General features: G+C 35.7%; 2 protein-coding genes across 2 annotated transcripts; both read right to left on the bottom strand.

Annotated features, from left to right (window-relative positions):
- Window positions 1-455: 455 nt before the first annotated feature.
- LOC139697431 (uncharacterized) lies at window positions 456-3,700 on the bottom strand. Its single transcript, XM_071596135.1, has 2 exons — window positions 3,614-3,700; window positions 456-1,361 (listed from the first exon to the last, which is right to left on the bottom strand). Exon 2 carries the CDS (start codon window positions 1,301-1,303, stop codon window positions 938-940), a length of 366 nt encoding a protein of 121 aa, XP_071452236.1. The 5' UTR covers window positions 1,304-1,361; window positions 3,614-3,700; the 3' UTR covers window positions 456-937.
- On the bottom strand, window positions 2,381-26,416 carry jim (zinc finger protein jim). Its single transcript, XM_071596091.1, has 9 exons — window positions 26,365-26,416; window positions 25,062-25,324; window positions 24,867-24,980; window positions 22,496-22,740; window positions 8,419-8,621; window positions 6,321-6,568; window positions 4,186-4,389; window positions 3,614-3,971; window positions 2,381-2,482 (listed from the first exon to the last, which is right to left on the bottom strand). The coding sequence occupies exons 1-9, from the start codon at window positions 26,383-26,385 to the stop codon at window positions 2,381-2,383; spliced, it is 1,758 nt and encodes a 585-aa protein (XP_071452192.1). The 5' UTR covers window positions 26,386-26,416.
- Between the last annotated feature and the right edge of the window lie 464 nt (window positions 26,417-26,880).

Below are 26,880 nucleotides of genomic sequence, written 5' to 3'. Positions count from 1 at the left end.
AGCACTTCAACACAAAATGTGGGAAACCAAAGCATATGCAGAATCAATATCAAGCCCTTTAGGAAGGAGAAAATCACAATGGGGAGGAGAGGATGTGCACTTTGAAAAGGTCCATTTTCAAAAGGTTTACAAATAGAAGTACTACAACAAGAGACATGGATTTCCTACCCACTACAGGAGAACTTGGACACCACTGGGTAGTCATGAAAATTTTATCCTAACAATGCTTAAAATCTCCAAGTAAAAAACAAAGAACACCATGATAGAAACAAGCTTTAGGAAAACATTCAAACAACCAAAAAACTCCCAGCCATTTTTTTTAACAGTTAATTGAAAAACATTGGAAAAAAATCTTCCAATGATCTTTGTAAAATCTTTACAGAAACACATCTAAAGTGATAAAAGATGGAGGAACAGTAATATGTCTGTGTAACATCCTTGTTAACATCTTTCATTGTAGACAAGATTGCCTCATTGATACAAATATCCTCCGCCATGAGCTGTTAGATAACACACTTCTACTTTGTAAACTCGATACAGCCACAATGAGGCACTGTTACCTACCTAACTTCTTCCTTGCTATTGGCCCCTGCACAATGCATATCTAAAACGTCCACTAGGATGGAATGGGTGATTATAGCCGTAACCATCCTTCATTTTCCTTGAGGGAATTTTGTGAGATCGTGCCAGGGCAAAAACTCCGGCAACCTTAGCCATCCCTTTCCAGATATTGCACTGGATTATTTTTAATGTTCCAGTGAATTACCGGAGGGACAGCCTCGAGATCAAGGGAAGTCTTTCCAATGCAGCTTCAGAACAAAAACATAAAGGGGCACTCACTCATGCCCCTTTGAAAGACTCACTGCTCCCAGAAATGTGTAACGTAGCAGGCTCTTGTCGGCCATTTTATAGTCTGGTGGTGAGCAATCAGCAAGAACTACTGAGGTGAACCAAGAAATAGATCCACTTGGTTCCAAGGTTCAGTGGTTCCATTAGACCCACCTCCCATGGCCCCAAGGGCCTGTTCCAGTGGCTGCTGCCCACCACCACCGACCTCACTGAGTCTGGAGACCTCCAGCTCCACCACCTGGGGATTCTTTGAACTCCTGGGGGCCACCACCCGATGACCCAGTTCCTGTTGCACCACCAGCTGTGCCTCCAGTAGTTCCATTGGGGCCAGGTGTGCTCCCTCCACCAACTGCTGATCCACCATTTGAACCTCCCCCAGAAGCACCATTTGCACTATTCCCACCAGCACCAGTTGTAAACTGTGATGGCCCACCAAATCCACCGCCGGGAGCATAACACTGGGGGAAGTATAACTCTGGTTTCACTACTGCTCCACCGGGCCCACCAGCTCCCTTTGGAGATAGATAGAAATTGCTTCATTCAATGGACTAAAGATGATACTGGCTGCCCTAAAACCATCAACCCTGGAAGGAGAGCCCCACAAGTGAGACTCGCCTCCTCATCGCTTCATCAGGAAGCAGGAAATTCACTTCAGATTTTTAAATTGGATTACAGGGAGTACTAAATGACACTTTGCAGATATAAAATTATTACTAAACACTCAAAGGATTGAAAGTATATTTTTTTCACCAAACACAACTTATACAAAGGGAAAACGACATACTTGTGAAATTCAGACTCATAATTTTCAAGTAATAGGGTAAATTTGGGACTAAGATAAAGGTATCATGAAAAAAGAAAGCAAACTGATGGTTCATTATTTGGTAGTCAACTATTTTAAGATAAGTTTTTGGATGAACACAGGCTGTACACTCTTAAATTTCTTAGGTCTAACAATGAAAAAATCTGACACCTCAAACTACAATAAACTATTCTTCAATTACTTGTACTCTCTGCCTCTCTCAATTCCATCCAGCATTCCCATCCATTTTCCCCTCCTACCTCACTTACCTATTGTCCTTCCCTCTATCACCGTCTACAGCATTCTATTGCAAATCGAATTTGCTCTGCAACCACTCTCTGCACATCCATTTCACCCTTCCTTTGTAAACTCTACATGTAATCGCACTTATGCCCTCCACCATGCTTCTTTTGAATTATTAGTATCCTGCCCGAGTTTATCATATTGAAATTCCTTTCATCTAATTCTATGTTTATATTCTCCCATTTCCTTCTCTCACCTATCATCTTATCAGCAATCAAAGGTTTCCTTGTCCATTCCCTATCCTTGTCTGTTCCTTCAACAGTTAAGAATCTGATTCGCCCCGCAGCTTCATATTTTGGAGAACAAAATAACAGGTTGCAGCGAGCAATCCGCAGTGCTCTGGCAGCCTCAGACAGCATCTGAAACATCTTTATTGTGTACGACTTGTATCGTAGGTCCTCCTCTGCCACTCGACGCACTGTTAGCTCACTGACATTCAATTTTGTTGCCAATTTCCTCGGCGATCACCCTGGGTCCTGTGACATCAGCACCTGAGCCTTCTTGATGGCTGCTGCAGTTTGTGACACGCTTTAGATCAAATGAGGTTTCCTTGCCGGGTTAGCAAAACCTTCCCCAGAATTTACTGAAGCATTATACTTGAGAACAATATTGTTAGCAATTGATCTGGGGCACCCGATGAATTTAACTATTTCACTGGTTGAATGCCCAGCATGAACACTTTCAATAATAGCAGCTTTTTGATTGTACTCTACACGTGTACGTAACATCTAGGCCATTTTGAGGTTATGACTGTTTACTAGATGCCTATAGATTTCAAGAACACCAATCGCGACCTCCAGGGGAACTACAGTATGGCAGGAAATCAAAATTGAAATTTGTCCTGAGATAAGTGCCACACCCTGTAAATTAATCACCCAAGACCTAAATATGTATGTTATCACCCTATAGTCCAGCTGATAACTATATGTCTTCCTGGTCATTTTCCATGTGTATATAGGTCTACAGTGGTGTTTAAACCTAGCATTCATTATGATTAATCCTTATCTCCAACAGAAGTCTATTGCTCTCTTGCCAGGAGAAGTCATTCCTTGTTCCTAAACTCTAGTATTTTACTACATGGCCATCTCTCCTTCACCCACTACTGCATTCCAATCCCCTATAGGTATTTAATGCTTCTATTCTAACTGATTCCATTCCATGTGTCTTCTTTTCTGCAGCTGATTTCACTTTGAAAGGGCAAGTGTGCAAGGTAGCAAAGTATTATTAAATTATCTCACCAGAGTCAACATGAGACCGGGTTAAGAGGCTAAATTATTTCAAACAAAACATGCTTTAACTCGAAACGAGAATTCTTAAAATTTTATGTTTCAATTTCAAGCAATGCGTTAACATCTATAACTCCGTAATTACTAAATAACATCGGTTTATAGTGATACATGTACCAATGAACCATGAAATACCAAGGCATGCACTACGTACAATACTGTGGTACTTTGTTACAGGTGCTGGTACTGAGGAATCCTAGTTTCCTTGCCCTAAGTACTAACTTTGCAAAATACATAATAGACCCGAAAAATTTCAAAAGAAGTGAAGTATAAGGCTAAGTTTTTCGTATTCTAATAGCTTTAGATCATGCATTGATTTTGACATTCATGATTCAAAATGAAACAAGTGACCTTTGGCACAGCATCTACTTACTTGGGGTATTCTTGCAAGGGGAAGTAAGGATGCTGCAGCAGCCACAGCCGCCGCAGTCCTGTCCAGGGGTCCTCCCTGACCTGGGCCTACCATCCCTTGTGCCCCACCCACTCCCCCTGGCCCACCCCCACCCATTCCTTGCTGTTGCATCTGCTGTTGCTGAGCAGCAGCTGCAGCCGCCGCAGCTGCTGCCCGTGCCTCCTTCCTGGCCCTTGCAGCGTGAGGATTGAGATGACCATCAACATGTCGTTTCACTTCTCCCTCAGTCGCAAACCTCCGCCGACAGTTTGGCATTGGACAACAGAATGGCCTTTCTCCTGCATGTGTGCGTGAATGCTGGTCAAGTATGGCTTTTTGCCTGTTAGCAAGATATAAATGGATGTCAGATAGTGGAATTTTCTTCATTCAAAAAAAAAAAAAACTTTTCTGGTTCTAGGCTCAAGGCAATGTATCAAGAGAAGTTTTCACAAAATTGTTGTTGAGAGAACTGATCGCTTAGGGCATATGAAATGTCACAAAAAAGAAACATCACCTGAGAAGCACAAAACTTCATGCATCAGAGGATGACTCACCTGAAGTCCTTGCCACACTGGGTACACCTATATGGTTTTTCACCAGTATGGATCCTTAGATGCTGATTGAGAATTGTTCTTTGTCGGAATGCACGGCCACAATAGCCACAGCCATAAGGCTTCTCATTAGTGTGAATGCGCAGGTGCTGTGTCAGGTGAGACTGTTGCCGGAAACGCTTCCCACACTCAGGGCATGGGTAAGGCCTACAATTGTGAATTGGTTTCCAGTTAAACAGATCAAGCAGAGTTAACAAAATAGCTTTGTACCAGCTATTAATAAAGATCCTCCCGAACACATTTTTACATTACAAATTTCAGATTGATCCACAATTAATGCAGCTAACATACGAGGGTCATCCGGAAAGTAGTACCCGTTCGTGAAATAAAGACACAAAAGTAAATATTAACAAACATAAAAAATTTTATTTGAAAGAGGATACTTTAAACTACTTCTCAACATAATCTCCAAGCAAATTAAGGCATTTGTCATAACGTGTGACAAGTTTCTGTATTCCTGCTGCATAGTCCTTCGCCGCCAGCTCATTGAGATACGCGAGGGACCCATCTTGCACAAATTTTTGCATAATGCAGATGGTGTTTAACAATTTCATGAACAATTGTTCGAGAAACATTGGGAAAATGCTCACAGATGTCATCAATTGTGACGCGCCGATCGTTCCTCACGAATTCGTCAACTGAGCTCACCAGTTGGTCTGTAATGACAGACGGTCTCCCCGAACGCTCATCGTCGTGTGTGTTCCCCCTCCCCATGTTGAAGTTGCGACACCACCGCCGAACAGACGACTCGTCCATTACATTGTCTCCATACACCTCCTTTAATTGGCGATGAATATCACATGGGCGAACGTTTCTTGCATTGAGGAATTTAATCACTGCCCTCACTTCACAACTGGCGGCGTTCTCAATTTTTTTAAACATTGTAAACAATCACAGAAACAACACAGGCAATGCTAGCATCACGCAACTTGGCTCGGAGAAGGCAGACAAGCCACTGAAGCTATCTGACCTCGTCCAGCGGCTACTCGCGTCGTCAGCACTTCATGCGGCACGAACGGGTACTACTTTCCGGATGACCCTCGTATTTGCTTTATTATGACATTATGCTCAGGGAAAGAAAAAAACAACTTTTATTACTGCAGATCTTCATTGAGTGGGTAAATAAATGGAAATGGCAAATGTAGGAGCAGACTACAATCACAATCATAAAGAAACATCAACATGACTAAGGTAATTATTTACACATTCATTTCATAGCTTAACAAGAATGCACTCTAGGCGGACATACAAGGTGTGTCCAAAAGCTATCTGACCTGAGTTCATATCTCCACATTGGAGCTAATCTTCGTAATCCGGGGTGTGGCATCCTTCGAAGTAGTCCCCATTTGATTGAACCACATGCTCCCAGCAGTGCTTCCACATCTTAAAGCAGTCCTCGAATGCATATTTTGGAATGGCCTTCAGCTCACGCATCGCATTACTCTATGTCATCGAATCACTTCCCTTTGAGCTCCATTTTCAACTTTGGGAACATCCAAAAGTCGCAGGGACTGTATGGAGGCTGGCAAAGAGCTATACAATCTTGTTTCCCCAAAAATTACTGCACAAGGTTTCAAGAATGCACTGGTGCATTATCGTGGTCAAGAACCCAGTCACCGCTTGACCAGAGACGCGGTTGTTTTCTTCTTACAGCATCACAAAATCTTTTCAGAACTTCAACCTAATATTCTTTGTGGATTGTCTGAATTCTTGGAGAAAATTCGTAAGGCACAACACCCACACAATTAAAAAAATAATAAAAAAACTCAGGATGGATATTTTATGGACACACCTCATACTACTACACAAAAAATCTCTTTTTTAAACTTTTGAGGATAAAAAAGGGATTGGATAGGGATAAATTGAGAGACTTTGTAACTTTGCAGGAACTTGAAGCAAGCAGTATTATAAAACATGAAAGAAATGATACTCTTGCCAATGTTTGTACCACTGTCCCCCATTAAGTTTCTCTTTCAAATTTAGGTCATGTACAGTATATGACCTAGATTTCCAAGGTTGTGCTTAAAAGAAACATATCTTATCTTCCATTAAAAATTTCTAATGCACCCCTGATGTACCTGGATTCAATGTGGACACAGCCATGTTGTAGCAGAGTAGATTTTTGTTTGAATTCTTTTTGGCAGATAGGGCAACGGACATATAGAGGCATTCCTGCACTCCGACCATGCTGTATCACATCTGGCAAGCACTTGCCACCAGGACCAGTTCCACCAGAGCCCCCAGCAGCCCCAATTCCTCCACCTTGCTGCTGCTTCAGATACTGTAGTGCTGTGAAGTTTCCTCCAAAAACAGAGTGCTGCATTCCCTGTGCAGGGTAAAAAATCCTTAAACACTACCCAAAAATATGTGGTTTGAACTGAGAAATTCTGATAAAATGATAGCTTCGGAGTACAGATTCATTTGATGACCAGTGATGGCTTCACTGAATAGTGCTATTATACCAATTTTAGTTTTTTATTATTCAAGAGAGAGTTATTAATTACACCTTTTCATAAATAAAAATGACAGAAACATTATTTATCCATCAGAAATACATATTGCTTTTATTAGGTTCACTTAGTGGTTTCACACATAAGTTCCTAGCTAATGCCACGATAACAATATTTGCTAAGTCGCTTTGAAACTTATTACTCATGATTAAATTTACTTCAAAAGTTTAAATTTTGATTATAGAGCAACTGATTTTATTTACCATAAAATAGATATTTTTTTTGAAATTGCTGAATCCTCCTTTGCTCAGCTTTCATATACCTACATTTGAGTGCTACCCATGCTTCTCTTCAAGCTGAACATGTTTTCTATTATCATCAATTTACATATCACAATATACATATTATATAAGGTGACTTAATGACAAGCCTATTTCCAATATTTTTTAATGTTTAAACATGCAGTCACCAGGCATCTAACAGATAACTTGTAAAACCCTGTATGCTAAAATATATGAATCCTACATGGTAGACAACTCTCCATACAACACAAGAATGAAAATTATGATGTTGTGATATTTTTTGTTTCCTGACAAATATGCAGTGCTATAATTTAAGGTACAAATTTGGTATAAGTACCCACATTGGAGTACGTACCAACAACTGCTAGACTGGTTAATTACGATGATTTGAATAAGTACATCAATTTCATTTTTCAAAAGTCAAAATCTACGTCATGAAGATATAAATACATTATTTCATAATGGTTGGTATAGGGATCTGGAGCCATCATTTTGAATGGTGAGGATTCAGAATGGAGTTTGAAAATAAGCTGAGTCATCATGATGTCTTCGTAAAGTTACATAAAACTATTGGGGGAAGTTGTGGCAAAGCATCTCCTCAAATATGAATTTGGTGATTTTGCACTCCATCTATACATGGTATTCCTCATTTAATTCCCTCCAATGTGTTTGACACTCAAAAATGTAAAGAATCCAGTAAAAACCCTAGCACCTATAATATGTGCAAAATAAGGATTGGCCACAAATACTAAACATTATGCCAAGCTATGGTGATAACCTGTAGTTTGGATATATTGTGAAATCTAGAGACAGGTAATTATTTCAAGGTCTCTATGATCAATATCTATTTATTTTATCATTCTTAATTTACATATCCACAATTTTAAATAAAAAACATGATTTTTCATATTAATTCTGATGTAAGGCAAATCATAAATTGCATGTAAAACTGTATACTACCATTTATTAATTGACACTAACACACAGGTTACTTTCAAAGAAAATTTTAAGTAAGTAATAGAAATTAATGCATGATATTGAGCTGAAATCATAATAAAAGAAAAATAAATTAAACAAATATTCTCAAATAGAATGAAATCAAAGAGGCCAAGTTTAAAGGAAATCAATGAAACAATTCCCACTATAGTAACAACACAAATTGACATTCTTAAATATAATAACATAATACACAATCGACCATTTACTCCTGAAAAGATTTGCTATGCATAGAAGCCCAGCCTCTCTTCTAGGCTAGCAAGATATGCAAAAATGTATCCATGCTGAATTATATGCCACACTTATTTCATGCAATGGTGAAAATTACTTACCCACTTTTTAATGCAAAAAACCTTCCTGCTCTTTTATGCTTTAAATTTACAATTAAATAGGAATGGGCAATCAAATTTCATATATTCATATCGTACCTTAGAATCCTTGAAATATGAGTGATACTGGAGGTCAGGATTGCCTTCTTTTCCACCTGGAGGGCCACCTTCTCCATATGCCTCTTCTTTGGGTCCATCAGGACCACAAGAGGGAGATGGGCTGGCATCAGGGGGATAAGGCACATCTTGAGGCCATAAGGTTGGTGTCATGCCATTTTTAAACACCAAATGAGGACTCACATCTGCTCAGAAAAGAAGGATACTGATGAAGGTGTCTTCCTCAAATTGGGCAGTGTTTGCATCAAGTGCAGAAAAAATTAAACCAAACTCTGTCCATGAAATTGATGCTTGATGGAAATATTATTAAAAATACCTAAGTTCATTGAAAATATTATTTACAGATAAAAAACAATTACAAAAGCAATGATTTCTTATAAAGTCTAAGACTCCACCATAAATTCATAAATAATAAAGCTGATGGACTATATTCCATAGAGCATCACTAACAGAAGTACACAAACTATACCTGCTCTGTGAGTACAACATTACAGTATACATAATATAAAGCATTGGTGCAGATTTTATCTTTAAAAATAAGTTAATTTTACCTTTATCATGTGATTACTGATAATTGATTAGAGTTATGAATTTTCAGTCAACCATGGTCACAAGTTAACAAGTGTAAGGTAATTGCTTATGGATCAAAATCTCTGAAATCAACTTTGTTGATGACTGCTGGGAACAGCAAGGTGAATTTCAACACACATTCATGCCACTAAAAGAAAATACATGAAAAATACAGCCTTCTAGGACCTTCTGACAAGTAATATATCTTAAAAGATGTGAATTATCACACACAAAGCATCTGGCCTTAAAATTTGAATGCATGATTGAAAAAATAATACAGTGATATTTAATCTAACAACGATAATGTTCCTTATTGAGGGAATCCTATTCATCCTATCATTTCCATAAATATTGCTATTCGCATTCTAAGTACAAAGATCTTTATCTTTTAGTGATCATCATTTTTATATCCAGAACTTATCTTAGCAATAATTAACTTATGTTCAAAGAAACATATCTAGGAATGTATAAGTTCTAAATATTCCAGGGCAGGTATGTTTACAAATGCTAGGTGAACCTCCTTAGGGTATAACCTTTTACGTTATAGATTTCATCCAAGGCTTTTTCCCACTTTCTCTTGTGTTCTTACACAAATACAATGTTTAGCCATTATGAAAAAATTATGATATCTGACATAATTACAAGTTGAGAACTGAGAACATTTTCTGAACATAATAATGTGTATGGACTGGACCAAATTGAATGTGAGGCTGTATTTCCAATATCCACATTGAAGAAGCTCTTCCTGAAGAATAAATATATCCTCAGAGATATTTTCAAATTGGGAAAAAAATACCTGAAAATATTATTTATCCTACTGATGCTACATTAGTGTACTTGCTCAAAAAATAAAATTTTTTGTCACATCTGAATGTACCGAATTTCCTGGCAAGTTGTTGAAGTATTCTTTCTTGAAGGACAATAGCATGAACATATGTTTAGAAACTTTTGATAAAATGTGTCTGACAGGCCCCACAGTAGAGGAGGTAAAAGTGAGAAAATTATGGATGGATGCTTAAGACTGTTGTTCAGGAATACTATCATTTTCATACTGATATACATTTCCATGGTGTAAATAAAGTCACAAACAAAAATATACAGCACAAAAGGCTTCATATCAAAGATCATTTCTAGGTACCTACCTTGAATGGAAAGCTAATGACTGAAATGTACCATGGAAACATATATAAAAATAAGTATTGTGATTTTCAGCAACTTACATACTATTACAAACTGCATCACGTAATTACTTAAAGCATTAAACTAAAAAAATAGGCAATTCCAGAACATTTTCAGAGAGACTAATGTAATGAAAAATGTGACAAACAGATTTAGAAGCCACATAATCCCAGTCAATTCAGATAGGGCTGATTACTTTACCAAATGTCACCAAATATTTTTTGGAATTAGAAATACACAATCCTGTAAAAATTAAAGGAACAAAGTATGTCCATGACACAAATTGAATAAAATCTCTACATCTACTGGGGATGAAGGATGAAATAATAAATATGTTAGGAATAGGGTTAAATGATTTTATTCTAGATGACAGCTTAGAAAGACACAATTGTTGGATATGCACAAGGAGTAAAGTAGGAAAGTTTGCATGGACTCTGTCTCAGTTGCTATAAGGAAAATATTAACTATCATTGATTACTTTGATTTTATTAAAATAAGCATGAGAAAAGTTAGTCATAGATTAAATAACTGCTGAACCTGATATCCCAAACAAAAATGTATTTTTAACATGCAGTACTTTCCCTGTCATATTTAGATCGATCATATAACAAAGAGGAAATATAAAAATAATACAATGATGTAAAATTACAATTGATACAGAAATAAATTATCCAAAGTTGAAAGAGGCACTATAGTCCACTGTCACAAAGGATTGCATTTGGTCTGCCAGGCAGATGCAAACTGTTATCAAATCATAATGAAAGTTAGGAATAAACTTCTGTGTACTATTTAGGACTCTACAATTTCTGCTAATGTGGCACAAAGCTAAATTTGAAAGACAAAGGGAAAATGACATGCAGATATACTATTTCATATTAACCAACCAACCAAAATATGCATGCTAATGATTTATTTCATTTGTAGCATGTAAGTGACATTAAATATTCAAAATTAGCTCTCCTTTCTATGAGATAGACAAAAACAGTGATGATCTCAACTTATCCTTCAATTGAGGTAAAGTAGAAAATGGGAGTTTTCAAAAGTCAGTGGCTGTGATAGCAAATCAATTTGTATGTAAAAATCAAATGTACGCCTGAAATTCAAATAAAGATTTGAGGACAAAAAACATAATTCAGGTGTACGAATAGCACTTTCACAAACCTTAATCTCTCCATCCAACACCCCTTGCATTACCATCTTTTCCAGCTCAATTCTTGCCTTCATAAAATTCCAAAATCAAAAGTATTTCAGTGAGGATACTGACACTTCCAAAAACTATAAAATACATGTCATTTCCAAGCATTTTAGTTGTTCCTTTAAAAAGTCAGGCACTTTCTAAATGTCCAAGCAACTATTATTCACCCCCTTAATCAGATTTTCTAAGAATCAAGAGGGTTGATGGGAGCACTCCAGTCCATTATCACCTATTATATTTGTGATTCAGCTGCATTGTTTGGCTTTGACAGGCAATAATTTCACTTCCACTACTGGAGGTCCTTTCGTGGACAAAAATGTGTCCTGTAACAGAGGTGAAACTGTTGTTTGTCAAATACTGACCAACATAACCAAATCCCAAAAATGGAAGCTGATACTTCATGATGCTGTGGGAGTCAGTGCACTAATTCCAGATGATTAGTTTCAATAAAATGAATCTTCTAGTCCAATACCCTGCACTGTATATGAAATGTTGAATTTAAAATCAGAGCTCTTTGTTCTATCACAGTGTCCTTACGCCATTACATTTACACATCAAAGTACAGATTCTAAAATCCCTCCAGATAAAAGAGTGCCAGTGGTGAATGAATCTTGAACAAACTGAGAAAAATTTACTTATTGTCAGAAGCACTATTTCATTCAATAAGTTTAGTAAGCTGAATTCACACTTCATTTACTTCATTAGTTTTAAAGAAAATTGAATTAATATCTGAACAACATATGCATCAAGGCAAGGAATCCAAAATACATTAAATGAAATGTAACCAATGGAACCTAGCCAATTCTTTGCCAGATAGCACAATGGAAAACTTCAAATACAGGGAAAACTGCGATAGAGTTGATTTTTTTAAATCATGGAATAATAATAACTCTGCTACATCAATTTCCATTCATTATTGAAAGTCATTACAATGCAGCATTGTGCCGTGAGCAGGCATGTACAAAATAAAAGATTTATCTGAAGTTAAAACATTTTTTCAACTGATGCAATGCATTAAATAACCATTTTTAAATGCACTTGTTGTATGCCTATAAGATAAAGTCCAGGATAATGTAGCAACTTCAAAATTTGGATGAGCTTGCACACCTGATGTAATGCATATGTTCATGGCAAAAACTCTAAAATATCACTTTTACAATCTTAAATATCTTTTAAAAACTTTCTATGGCTACACAATTACTCAACAAATTTCATAATAGTGTGATGTCAATTAACTTCAATCAATTAAATGCTAAGGGCAAAACATTTAACTGTAAAATGAAATTCAGATCCAATGAATAAAACAGATAATATTAATCTTCGTCAAAACAGGCACAAATCAGGAAACTAATTATAGAGAAACATATTAGAATGGTGCAAGAGTCTTGTACGATTGAACAAACATCAAGCAGGATCTTAATAAAACTCATAAATCACTGTAAGAATAGAAAATTGCACAACAGGAGCAGTTTTCAATGCCATTCATCAAATAAATAAAACATTTATTAAATAAAAGGACGAAGAAAGACAGTTTCTATGCAAAGTTCAGAGCTATCCTTAAGGAATAAACTGCCCAAATATTTGTCAAAAATTCTGGTTTAAGATAGAAAATAAAAAAAAAGGATCCAATCCCAAAGCCATGATAAAAAGGAAATAGCATTGGTTAGTTTGTTAGTGTTGATGTTTTCACCTCCAGGGTAACAATTTTAGGTTTTGTAGTAAAATACCAACTATTTTTCTTTTAATTTCGAGAGAAATGTTTATTGAAACTTCATTTTTTCTAGGACAAAAAGATTAGAGAACTGCAAATTTAGAACAATAATTAAAACAGTGTTAGTGAAAATACAACACTTATTCCATGATGACTATGGAACTGTCTTCTGCGGAGAGAGAAGTTGCTGAATGAACATAAAAGGAATTTTCTCCATATTCCTTACAACATACAACTACAAAACAACTTCTTATATATAATCTGAAAAAATAACTATGTTCTTACCTCAGATAAAGTAGGAATTAAGATCAACAATTATGACTACTTCCAGGACAACATTTTATAAAAATTACTTATTTTCAGCTTTTAACATAAAAATATGGCATCTTAAGTTATTACCAGCATAAACTGCATTTGTACATTTAGTAAATCAGTATTTTTAGCAGTTAATCTGATATTTTTATTCTATAAAATGTAGGAGCTCCAAGAATTAACACGTTTCTGGCAACTACTAATGAGATAACAAACGCATGTATGAAACAATCATGAATAAATTGTAACCAACATCTGCTTGTATTTAGCAAGTACCTACTGTCGACATTAATTAAAACTAAAATCAGATCATGTTGAACGCAGGCTGTTTAGTAAGCTGATACAAACAATATTCCATTTTTTGAGGTATTTAGTGTTCCTTCAAAGCATATAAAACTTCTCAATCTCAACTAATGCAGCGACAGATATAATAACATTTAGAATTTTTTCTTAAGGAAATAATTGGATACAGAAAGCATAATTAAAAAAAGAAATAATTAAAAGCCTTAACGCAGGTACTTGTCCAAAATTAAAAATAATAAAATTTCATTTTCTAAGCTCCCTTGTTTCCAATGTTAGGATTCCATTGCATTTAGTTTTGAGTTTGAATACCAGATTATCAAGTGTTAATTCACTGGACTCCATACAGTTTAATACCCACATGACTTATGTTTCCTTGTTGACATAAAATGTCGGGAAATTTTTAGCTAGATTTTAAGCCAGTTCACACAATTCAACTTTAATGAAATGTGTTCACCAAACCCCAATGATTACTTATGACATATAGCTGCTGCTTATAATTAAATTCTGTGGGGTAATTGCTACTGATAAAGAAGAAATCAACGGTCATTATGCTGTACATTAAAAACTATTTTATCAATTTTCCCGATAATAGAAGTTAGTTTCAAGGAATCTGAAACTTCCTTGGCATACGATATCAAAAATAGATAAATGAAATGAAATCTAAGTGAACTATAAACTGCTTTCCAAAAAAGTTGAAATCCTTGAACGGGCCTTCACATATTTTTTTGCCAACAATTTTGAGTAATCACAATCACATTCATTCAAAGATTTGCAATGTCTTTTAACTGAAGTACATTTTTAATGGAAAACTTTACAATTCAATTGGAGTTGCGTTGAATAAAAATATGCTTCTGTACTTTGAAACTGGTTAGATTCAGTTTCTGCTTTCACCAAGAGCATGATTACAAAAATTTGCTTAATTTCAAGGCCTTGATTAGCTTGCCCAACAGATGAAAAAGATAACCTGCAATGAATGTTTCGGCCAATAAATAATATTTCTAATCAACATTAAGCTCTTTATGCAGCTCATTGTGATGCAATTTTCCAAGTGAATACACTTCGGAGTTTTAAAATATTTGTCCTAAACATGTTTAGTGTATAAATACGTCTATGCTTTGAAAAACTTTGTTACATTATTTCAACCAACAATGAAAGGCAAGAATGATACTACAATTGAACATGAATATTTATTGATGCAAGATTATTATTTTTTGTCATAAAGAATACACAGCAGATGCCTGATATTTATGGGGGGATCAAGAAGGCCATAATTTTGAAATTTAAAAAGAAAAGGTTGAGAGGCTCATGAAAAAATTGAATCTCACGCGCCACTCTCATGGAGGCGGCACTGATTCTCAAATACCTATAAAGGATATTCTGGTAAGATACAATAATAAACCCTACAGCATTATATCCTATAGCATTTTTCATTGTCTATGCCATATTTAGGGAATTATTGGCAGTTTTTCATAAAACCACAAAATGTGAGGAAAATATTCATTGTATTAGACTGCCAATGTTTCAGGTTGGAAAAGATAATCAGAGGTGTATTCCCATGGTGGAATAGTTTTCTCCAGTTTTACAGTTTACATTTAAATGCACTCATGAAAAACATATATTATTAATATGCTGAAATTCTTATTATAACTCCATAGTTTTGGATAACTAGGTAAGTCTAAATAGTTGAATTTTAAAACTGGAAAATGCATCAAATTTTAGTAATTTATATATATATGTCATTAACACAGAGGTCATTAAACTTCTGAATGTGGTTAAATGCAAAAAATAATATTTTAAAATACCTATTGATTATATTCTTCTCTCTGTAAATATGAAAGGAGTGGCTACTTCTGCGAATGAAAACATCACCAATACACAAAAACCATGGATTTCAGAATTGGTGTTTGGTGGGATCTATTGTAACTGTTGGAGCAGTTTTTACTGAATTCTGTTCAACTTTATGGAAGTACAGTGCAACCTTGATATAATAAATTAAGTTATATTAGTAAAATAAAAAGCAGTCTCACTGATATGATGAATGGTATTAGAAAAGAGATAAGGTTATTTCATTCCTTGTGATTAGAATTTTATGGAAATTGAATTTTAATGGAATAGAATCACAGATGGCAAAGAGTAAGAGGCCTTTCCTCAACATAGGTGTATTGATAAACAATGTGTAATGAGATGGCTCTTAAAAGATGATGGCATTATATTTCTTCCCACTTTTTAAACTAACACAATACCTATATATAATAAATAGCCTTTCAGTCTAGTACAATTTCACCTTGATTTTACAAATGAAAACAGTTTAGGAATGGTACTGATATATGCTCCTTTATTTTGTATCTAAGAGTTTCAAGCATTATCAGTTTATAGTGTAACTGCCTACATCACTAGAGAGAAGTGCGGCTTTATCTAGAATAAATATATTATGTTCAATGCTTTTATGTATTTCCCCAGTTTCCTAACCTATGCCAACATCCATTCTGCTCCTCGTGAATATATATGCTCTTCCTGATATATGTTAACCCAGCCATAACATAAACCTTTCCTTGAACTATAAAATATATTTCACAAGGTATGCAAACATACCTATTACAATATACAGAAGGCATTTATTGTGTTATGACAGCCAACACAAATGGAATAATAAGCTGAGATAGTTGTACTCAAACTTGCAACATAATGAATACTAAAATGGATTCCGCACTAAGTCTTAATTCATATTGCCTCCCATTTAGCATAAATTTGGCCTTTTTTTTCATGATGGTCATAGTGGGATAGTTTTCCAACAAGAATAAAACTCAAACTAGCAATGGCTTTAGCCCAGGAAAAAACAAGTGAGGGAAGAGTGGTTCTTAAATTTTCAGATTTGAATGATCCTTACAATGGCTGTCTTGTCCAAGACAGCCATTGTAAGGATTAAGCCAAATTATTAATTATTATATTAATTAAGAAGTAAGCCAATCCAGCAAATTTCTCTTAAAAATTTTCAGAATATGATCCACATACTCTTTTATGGGTAATCTTTCAATTCAGTATCAATCCAGAAATGTCACAATCTTTACTAAATATTTGCTTTTGAACAGACGAGACACTTCAGTGGGAGATTCTGTTTCTCTACTTTGGTCACAACTAAATATTACGATAGAAAGACCAACACAATTAGTCACATTTTACAATTAATTATGCAAACAATTCTCAAAAACATACTAATTTGCAGTGTTGTTGATTCCACTGAACTCAAATGAGCTCTTTTAGCAAATATATTATTATCCTTTCTTACTTATCTCTCTCTAAGCTTAAGATATGTTAGTCTCAATGTGGGAAAAATATAAATATATCTCCAATTTTTGAAATTGTATGATCAGATTTATAATTGTGAGCGAAATAAAATTTTGGCTACCCCCAATAACACTAGTGCTGCCAATAAATTTAAAAAAAGTGGTTGATATTTCACATCAAGCAAACTAATACATTTATCTTGAATTTCACAAGATCAGAGAGCAATGTCTTTGAATCCTGGAATTCATTTAATGTCTTAAACACATTGGATTTACACACCATCGACCATGTTAATGAGTAGATTAAATATGTAATGAGAAAGTAAGCATATCAAATACATTAATTTTTCCTGCACACTTTCTTTCCTACTAGCAAATAAATATGTACAAAAGAAGAGTGAAATGAGACATTTCCTGGGATGATATTGAATAAAGACAACTGTGAAAGATAAATCAAAATATTCTCTCAGTTTCAGGCACTGAAAAACCATGAATTTAGCATATTCATGAGTATGTGCAGTAATTACCCACTGTGGCTGCTGGCTTCTGCAAGCCAATTTCAACTTCAATGAAATACGTGTGTAAGGTCAAATTTATCATCGTTGCCTAATTTGTAAAGTCGTTTATCAGTGAAATACACATGGCATGATAATTTTCATTCTGAACAACATATACAACTTCTGCGAAACAACATTAATTTATATGAAGTAAAAAATACGCATTGCTATTGGAAAAGCATACAAATATACATGAAGAACAATTAGAACATGACTGCAAAGTGAATCAAATTTATTATGGGCCATAAATAGAAACTAATTAGTTCATTTGCCAATGTTACATTCCTTTGCCGGTAAATACTTGAGGAAGAATTGGAACTAATTTACCTTGGATGAGCTGGAGAGTGCCTACACACTGCAACACTAATTTGACCAGCAACCAACTTGAGAACTAAAGTTCATTTTTACACGGGACTTCAAATTTTACAAGGGTATACTTTTCATCCTTTGCATGGTATAATTATTAATAAGTAGGGTGCACATCTAGATCAGTAGTTAACAATTTTTTAAATGGGGAAATGATGTTTTTGTACATCATTTACAGAATAGCAAGAAAAAGAAAACTGGGACAAATAAATACCATAGCGCTGAGCAATGGAAATCAAAGATACTTTTCTCATTCATGCTTAACTCCCAATATAGCAAGGTTACACATTATTTACTTGATATTAGCATTTTATGAGCATTTTCATTTCAGATCCTACATTTTTTGAACAGCCAATAAAAAGTACTCAAGGGAAACCCATTAGTAAAATACATAATAGGAAATAAAATCTAATAAAAATTGATCCCCACATTACATTTGATTTCATTATAGTGACACAGTGCCATTTTAACTCACTTTATTAATAAATGTCAGCTCTTAAAAATTTAGATTTTATTAATATTCTATTCACATTAGCATTTATTTTAAGCTTCACCACATTTTAAAAAGTTAATGATATTTCTGATATATCACTGGTACTTATGGAGTACTTTTCAGTACCAAAAACAGGCCTAAATGAAATGAATTGTTTATGTACAACCTACATGAATGAATTAAGTTATTATAATTACAAAAGTACACCTTCATGGTAGATTTAAAGAATATAGAAATATTTCATATCTCAATTGTGCCAAATTCATGCTTGCAACTTATTTAGTTCAGGGCTTCATATCCAGCATTTATATACTTTGTTTGTGGCTTCAGAGAACAGCTCATGGATTGCAAAATTGATGAAATTACATTCTGGATGTTGGAAGCTACTACATTCCCACATTTCCCTATGATAGATGAATTGCTCTAAATTAAACACACGATAATTTCCTGTTGAAAACTAAAAAGATACTCCACAATTTTTTATGATGGACATTAAAGTTAATGACAAAGTCATAGGAAAGAACTTCTTCACTGAGTAAATATTTACAAAAATGTGCCATTAAACTAACCTGGAAATAGTCTTAAGTTTATGCATAAAAAATCAATATTAAACTTAACAAATGCAATAAATTAAGGGAATATTAAAGAAATCTACCAGCTAACAGATTCTTAGTAAGAAAAAGACATTTGTGTGTGTATATGTATGCATATATACACACATATAATATATATATGTATATATATACATATAATATATATATACACACACACACACACACACACACATATATATATATATATATATATATATATATATATATATATATATATATATATATATATATACATACATATATATATATATACATATATATATACATATATATATATACACACACACACACACACACATATATATATATATATATATAATAGTACGTGTAAAATTCACAGATCAGGGTAGGGTACGGGGATTCAGTCACTTCCCTGTGCTATTATTTCCCAGGAAGATTTGGCACCCGAAAAATTACACAGCTTTGGTGGAGCTAAGGGTGCCCAGAGGGGCTTACCCTGGAATCGAACCTGTGCCCTCCGGTCAAAAGTCCAACTCTTTACCCTTAGATTAGTGTGGTATATATATATGTATGTATATATATATATATATATATATATATATATATATATATATATATATATATATATACACACACACACACATATATTTATATACATACATATATGCATATATATATATATATATATATATATATATATATATATATATATATATATATATATATATATATACACACACACACATATATTTATATACATACATATATGCATATATATATATATATATATATATGTATATATATATATATATATATATATATATATATATATATGTATATATGTATATATATATATATATATATATATATATATATATATATATATATGTATATATGTATATATATATATATATATATATATATATATATATATATATATATATATATATATATATATATATACACACACACACACACATACACAAACACATATATGCATACATATTTAGTATGGTAGTTTCCAAAAATACTGTACAGTGAGTAATAATACTCTACTATTTTCATCAAGCTATTAATATCAATATCAAGATTTAACAAGTAAATCAGAGGTAATGAGAGGTAGAATGGTAATTTCAATCATCCTGATGCATCTAACTTTAACTTGGATGTTGTAATGAAACCATCACATGTGCCACCAGGCTTATGAGGTGATTTTTCTTTCAATGTGATCTCATGAATCAAAAAGAATGACAATGCAATCCATTTATGGGGATGAATTTTCACACACACTCCATGAACTGATTAACATGCCATTAAGCATTATGAAGGAAAATATTATGACAATAGTCACTTAAGTTTTGAGCAAGTGAGTTTCTGAAAATAAATATTCATAAACATGTGTAGTGATGAAATCCACCTGATTAGATGTAAATGTTTAAAACTACAGAATAAGAACAAAGCATCACTATGAGCTCATCATCATCAGTATTTCAATCATAGGATTGGTTTACTGCAGCTATTCACTTTGAGCTGAGTGAATGCAAATACTTAAGAAAAGAAAGAAAAACATTTCTGATGAAGTAAAAACTCGAGACAGTTAATTAGGAGGAAAGAGAAAATTAGAGGAAGATGTTTGCCAGGCACAATATATTTGTTAAATTATCTAAAAAGTGTCTTTTCCCAAGTAAATGTACTAACATCTATTTGTGTCCATCAAATTTTTGAACATGATATGCTTTAGAAAATAGTAGTAGGAAGCTCTTAATTGCAGAATAAATGTATTGCAGATCTATTGACTGTGCTTTTTGAAATGTTTTCCATGATCCATGATACTGAAAGAAAGTAAGCTGCTTGATCTATGCGCCATTCCACATAAAAATTTTGAGTAATAGCAATGAAAATTTTTGTCTAACAAACCAAAATTAAGTGTGCTAAAAATTATTTTCAAAGATAAGTACTCTCAAAATAACACTTTGTCAACAAGATGCACTGAGAAACATTAAACTTCAGACAAATTTGAATGAAATTTTTATATCAAGAATTGAAAACTATGTTTGGGAAGAAGTCATATTAAAGTCTGATTAAAAAACTCCCATGAAAAAATATTTTATTTGAAACATATGGTCATGGAGATGCCAATGGCTCCTAAATAGTAATGAATTTGAAGGGGATACCCACACATTCTCTTAATTTGGCACATGCTCTACTACAAAATTTAACCAGTTTCATTGATATCTTAAGTGTAAGATTTCATTAGCAATGAAACCCCTTTGTTTGCCTAGACATTTGTAATAGTATGTCCTACGGGCAAGGCCATACATTTAATCTAGGGTTACTGCCTGCATCCTAACAATTTAGGAGGTCACATTCCAAGAAAAGCATCTCCATGCTATAGTCAGACCCTCATAAGAATTGATAATGATCAATTTAATTATAGTGAGGTAGATAATCCCAGAGGCTAACATTTTTTCAAGGGTAAGAATTTCTTAGTATTATAATACCAGAGTGACCAAAGGAAGAACTAAATTATCAATTAACCAAAAATAGCCAATTAACTACAGCCCCCAATTTGAGGACTCAAAAAGCTCTATGGTTAGATTCCTCAAGAAAAATATGCATAGACAGCTGCTGCTTTGATTGATTTACAAAATATCCACCTAATACTTCTGCCTTCACTTATCAGTTCAAGAGAGTACACGATGTTATCAAATAAAAGAAAAACTTTATACCTCTCAACTTCGAACTTCCTTCCTTTTAAACTCTGCACTAGTACTTACTTCTATGCCTGTTTCTTTAAGAATGAATCCAAATTCTTTCATAAATCAATGAGACAAGGAAACCTGGCAATGACAAACATTCATAGCAATAACCATTACATTTCAATCCAAAAGTCAGTTTTTTTACCCAACAGTTAATTATCTACCAACAATCTGCAGCTATTTGCCCACTAGGCTGCCATGGTTAAAATAAAGAGTGACATGAAGTAGTATAAAAACTGATAGTTTTTGCATCAATCCTACAACCTAACATTTGCCAAATACTTTCATTTCATACGTTTAAAACAGAATAATACATTTTATCCTCAACACTGATAATAAGTAGACAAACAATATTGCAGCTCCAAATTCCATCAATCAACACTCCTAAAAGCACAGACAATTCAATCTGCCCATTAGTAAGCACCCCCAGGATTTCAGCAAAGACGCAAATCGGTAATGCAAGCTTAAAAAAAGAATACTTCCAACTTGCATCAGGGTGAAGGGGAATAGGAGATGGTATGGAGCAGGAGAAGATGACAAATGGCATAGGAGTGGAGATGATAAGGGGGAGTGGGGTCAAGGGCGAGGGTGAGGAGACAATGAGGGGGGGGAGGAGGAGGAGCTGGCCCTTTGTCAGAGAGCCAGATTGATTGGTTGGCACGGCACGAACAACCCGCGGGAAACAAGGCCACCGAGGGCCAACGTGGGCCGGGTGGTGGTGGCCTTGCGTCGCCTTTTGTTCTCAGTTCCCGAACCTTGGTGGGTGCGAACGTGCTGGTTGAGAATGGCCTTCTGCCGGAAGCGCTTCCCGCAGTCTGGGCAGGCGTAGGGCTTCTCACCCGAGTGGATGCGCAGGTGCTGGTTGAGGATGGCACGTTGCCGGAACGAGCGCTCGCAGTAGCCACAAGCATACGGCTTCTCGTTGGCATGTATGCGCAGGTGCTGCGTCAGGTGGGACTGCTGCCGGAAACGCTTGCCACATTCGGGGCATCCATAGGGCCTGAGGAAGGAATTGCATACACAGTGAGACTCCTTATTACATAAATTGTTTTTGAACTGACACCCATAATATTTGCATTAAAAATTTTTGGGATGGTATTACATTAAATTCTAAAATCTGTCTCTGCACTTAGCCACAGGAATCACAAAAAATTGTCATGAGATTATAATTTGTTACTTCATAGTTAAGAATGAATGAATGATGGAATTAATAATTACAAATGATAAAAGTGATTGATGATGTCATATGCATTGGTTTTATTTAACAGATAATTAAATATACTTTTTCAGTGAATTTGTTGAGGCTCAAGTCAAAGGAATAGACATGACATATTGTTTTTTTTTAAACTCCCATTCATAAAACTAATTAAAAGTTTTCTTTCTGAATGTGGTAATTTCAGGGACTCTGTGATAGGGTTATAATCAGTATATACAGGGTTCGGCCCTTACATCCAGACAAATTTCAATTTGGATTTCCTGCCTTATCATAGTTCTACTGGAGGTCGCAATTAGCGTTCTTGAAAACTATAGGCATCTAGTAAACAGTCATAACCTCAAAATGGCCGAGGTGTTACGTACACGTGCAGAAGCAATCAAAGAGCCACCATCACCTAAAGTGCTCGCGCTAGGCATTCACCCACTGAAATTGTTTGATTCTTTGGGTACCCCAGATCAACTGCCTACGACATTGTGTCTAAGTATAATGCTGGAGAAAAATCTGCAGAAGGTTTCCCTAACCCGGCGAGGAAACCTCATTTGAGGCAATGCATGTCACGAACTAATGCAGTCGTCGAGCAGGCTCAGGCACTGATATCAGAGAATACGTGGCGATAGCTGAGGAAATTGGTGTCAGAATCAAATATTAGTGAGTGAACCATGGGTTGGATGGCAGAGGAGGACCTACAATACAAGTCGTAAACAATAAAGGTGTGACAAATGCTGTCTGAGACTGCCAGAAAAAAACAGATTGCTCCCTGCAACCTACTATTACTATATGTTCTCTAAAAAATGAAGCTGCGGGGCGAATCAGATTCTTTTCTGATGATAAAATTTTCACTGTTGACATGAAGATCAACCAGAGAAATGATCGCTGGCTCGCCCACGACACCAAGGATGTCCCGATTGTTGCTCAAACAAAGTTTCCATCTAGTTCTCACATCCTAGGTGTTGTGTCCAGTAAGGGTGATATCATGCCGCCACATTTATTGTGTGTGTGTATATATATATATATATATGTGTGTGTGTGTGTGTGTGTGTTTATGTGTACGTGTGTATATACATGTGTGTGTATATATATACTAATTTTTTTACATAGAAATAGATATAAGGAAAAGAGATAGGAACACATATAAAGGACGAACACAGGAGAGGTGGGGAAGGCGGACTCAAGCAGATCACGAGAGTAAAAATATTTCATAGACTGGGATTTGAACTCCGGATCTTTCCACTTGCCGGGCGGAGGCTCTTAACCACTTGAGCTATCCAGGAAACGTAATTTACACTGAGATCTGCAATGCTTTATGCAACAAAGTGCCACAATTCTTTGGCCAAGAGATGGCGTTAGGGAGCTGTTTCACCCACCAAAGGAGAAATAGAAAACACACAAGAAGAAAGGATGGTAGTGTAGCAATCATACAACATCATAAAGGATAAGAACAGTGCGTTTCATGGCACGCATAGCCAGAAGAAGAGATGAGCCACATTGGCCAAACACACATTCAAACACAAAATCCCTCCAAACGGCAAACAAATACTCATTTTTTTTACATAGAAATAGATTTAAGGAATAGAGATAGGAACACACATAAAGGACAAACACAGGAGGTGGGGAAGGCGGAATCAAGCAGATCACAAGAGTAAAAATATTTCCTAGACCGGGACTTGAACTCCGGAACTTTCCACTTGCCAGGCGGAGGCTCCATTTACTCTGTTAAACGGCATATAAGATGCAGCCCCTTTTCAGTAAGGCATAATCAGGAAAATAAGTTTTTACATAGTCTATGCACTTAAGATCTGGAAGTGAATTGGTATATTTTAAAATTGAACTTACATTTTATTCAAAAGACCCATACGACAAGGAATGGCAAACAGCACAATCCCAAAGAACTACCAAGTTGAAATACCCACCTTGAATCTGTGTGTATCCTTTCATGTTGAAGAAGAGTCGACTTCTGCTTGAAATCCTTCCCACAGGCTGCACACTTGAACAACCTTAATTCAGAGTTGGGACCACCCTTCTTACTCCCTCCATGACCTCCACCAGAGCCCACCATGCCCCCACTGCCACCCACAATTCCAGGATGACTCCCTGGTCCCCCCTGCTGCTGCTGTTGGACTATATCAGGCAGCCCCCTCCCATTGTCCTGCATGCCATACGGACTACCAGATGACATGGATCCTCCATTGCTGCCTCCGCCATTACTGCCTTCCCCTCCTGCCCCCTCCGGCATGTGGTGATGATGGTGATGATGGTGGTGGTGACTAAGTGGTGCCAAAACTATTCCTGGCTGCTTGAGATAATGGAGAGCACCGAATCCACCCCCACCAAGCATACCCGGGGGAGGAGGCGGCATTGATCTTGAGTCCTGCACAGAAAAAATGAAATTCTCTTTGAATTCATGACGGAATCAAATGGAAAAAATGCCACAGCTGAGTTTTGTGTGTTTGAGGACACTTAGGTTTTGAGTTGATTGGAAAGTTTGTCAGTGAAATTAAGAGTACAAATAATGCCTTCATTCTTGGGTATTGATGGATAGTGTACCCACAGGCCTTTGGGTGGAAAAACAGTACACTAACCACTAGACCAACATGATCCCCAAAAAGGTATTTATTCATTATGGACCATTATATAATAACTGTCTGCTGGAAGCTGTTGATTTTGTAAAAGCAAGGTTTTGTAAGATGAGAATCTGTAAGTGTGAAGTTATCTTTAAAACTGACATGTCTAGTCTAAATGGTAATTGTACGGTTCAATATTTTGAATGCCCAAATAAAATACAGCATATAGTGTATTGTAGCTATAAAATAAATGGCAACTAAACCATTCTGAAATTAAGAAACTTAATGCAAGAATAAGAATGGGTAAACTTTTAAATTACACAGAAAATTTAATTGAATGTAAAATTCTACAACAAATATTTCCTGAAGTGAAAGTTTTTTGCAATGGAAACAACTGATCTAAAAATGGAAATAAAAATTCAGTCCCTAAAATTTAATAGCTGCTGAATACAGGAGAGGTGAAATATTGAAAGATGATTCAGAGAAGGTAGCCTTTTTAATTTAAAATCAATAAGATTGATTTGGTGCTGTGGCAGGTATATTGGCTACCCAACCTGAGGGCCTGGGTTCAAATCTTGGTGGTGGCAGGATTTTATCCGAGTACCTTGATTCCTACTTTGGTGCCATGTGGAGAGCACTTCAAGTGAAGTATGCTCTCTGTCAATTGGGACACTATATTGTCGACCCCTCGGCAGCTTTTTGTCAAGATTAGGCTGATGATGATACCTGGTTTCTTTCTCCCCTTCCTTGAGCATACTATCTCTACCAAATCTTAATCTATATCCCTAATGGCGCAAATGTACTCAGGTATCAGTAGCCTTCCCTCACAACTATCAATAGGACTCACTTTGAAGTAAGGGTACTGCATTTCTCCACCGCCTCCACCAAAGCACTGCTGAGCCCTCTGCTGTTCCGATGGCCCTCCCCCACTCCCTCCGCCGTTTCCCCCACCACCACCACCAGCTCCACCCCCACCAGGTCCACTCTGATGATGGTCAGGAGAAGGGATCTTCTCGGGACCAAACGATGTTGCCCCTGAGCCTCCTCCACCTCCACTTCCCCCTCCGCTCCCCCCACCATTGCTCCCAGCACTCCCCTTTTCATCCTCTACAGGAGGTCCAGGGGGTGGAGGTGGTGGTGGTGGAACATACTGCACAGGAGAGAGACAGACAAGCTTCAATCTATGTGACATTATATGCTCCTTACTCTGTGCAATGGCATAATTCATCATAAAAATTTCTATTTCTGAACAATATGATCGGCTTATCTCAGCATTACGTCTCAAAGATGCGATAACAATTTTTCAATACAATGAAGAGTGCTAATAGGAAAATGTTCTATACTCTAACAGATGAGATGCACA

The sequence above is a fragment of the Hetaerina americana genome, unplaced genomic scaffold, assembly GCF_022747635.1.
Source record: "Hetaerina americana unplaced genomic scaffold, ioHetAmer1.1.p SCAF_76, whole genome shotgun sequence".
NCBI classification, from domain to species: Eukaryota; Metazoa; Arthropoda; class Insecta; order Odonata; family Calopterygidae; genus Hetaerina; species Hetaerina americana.
Note: the sequence above shows the minus strand (reverse complement) of the source record. Positions and strands in the feature narration are given on the sequence as shown.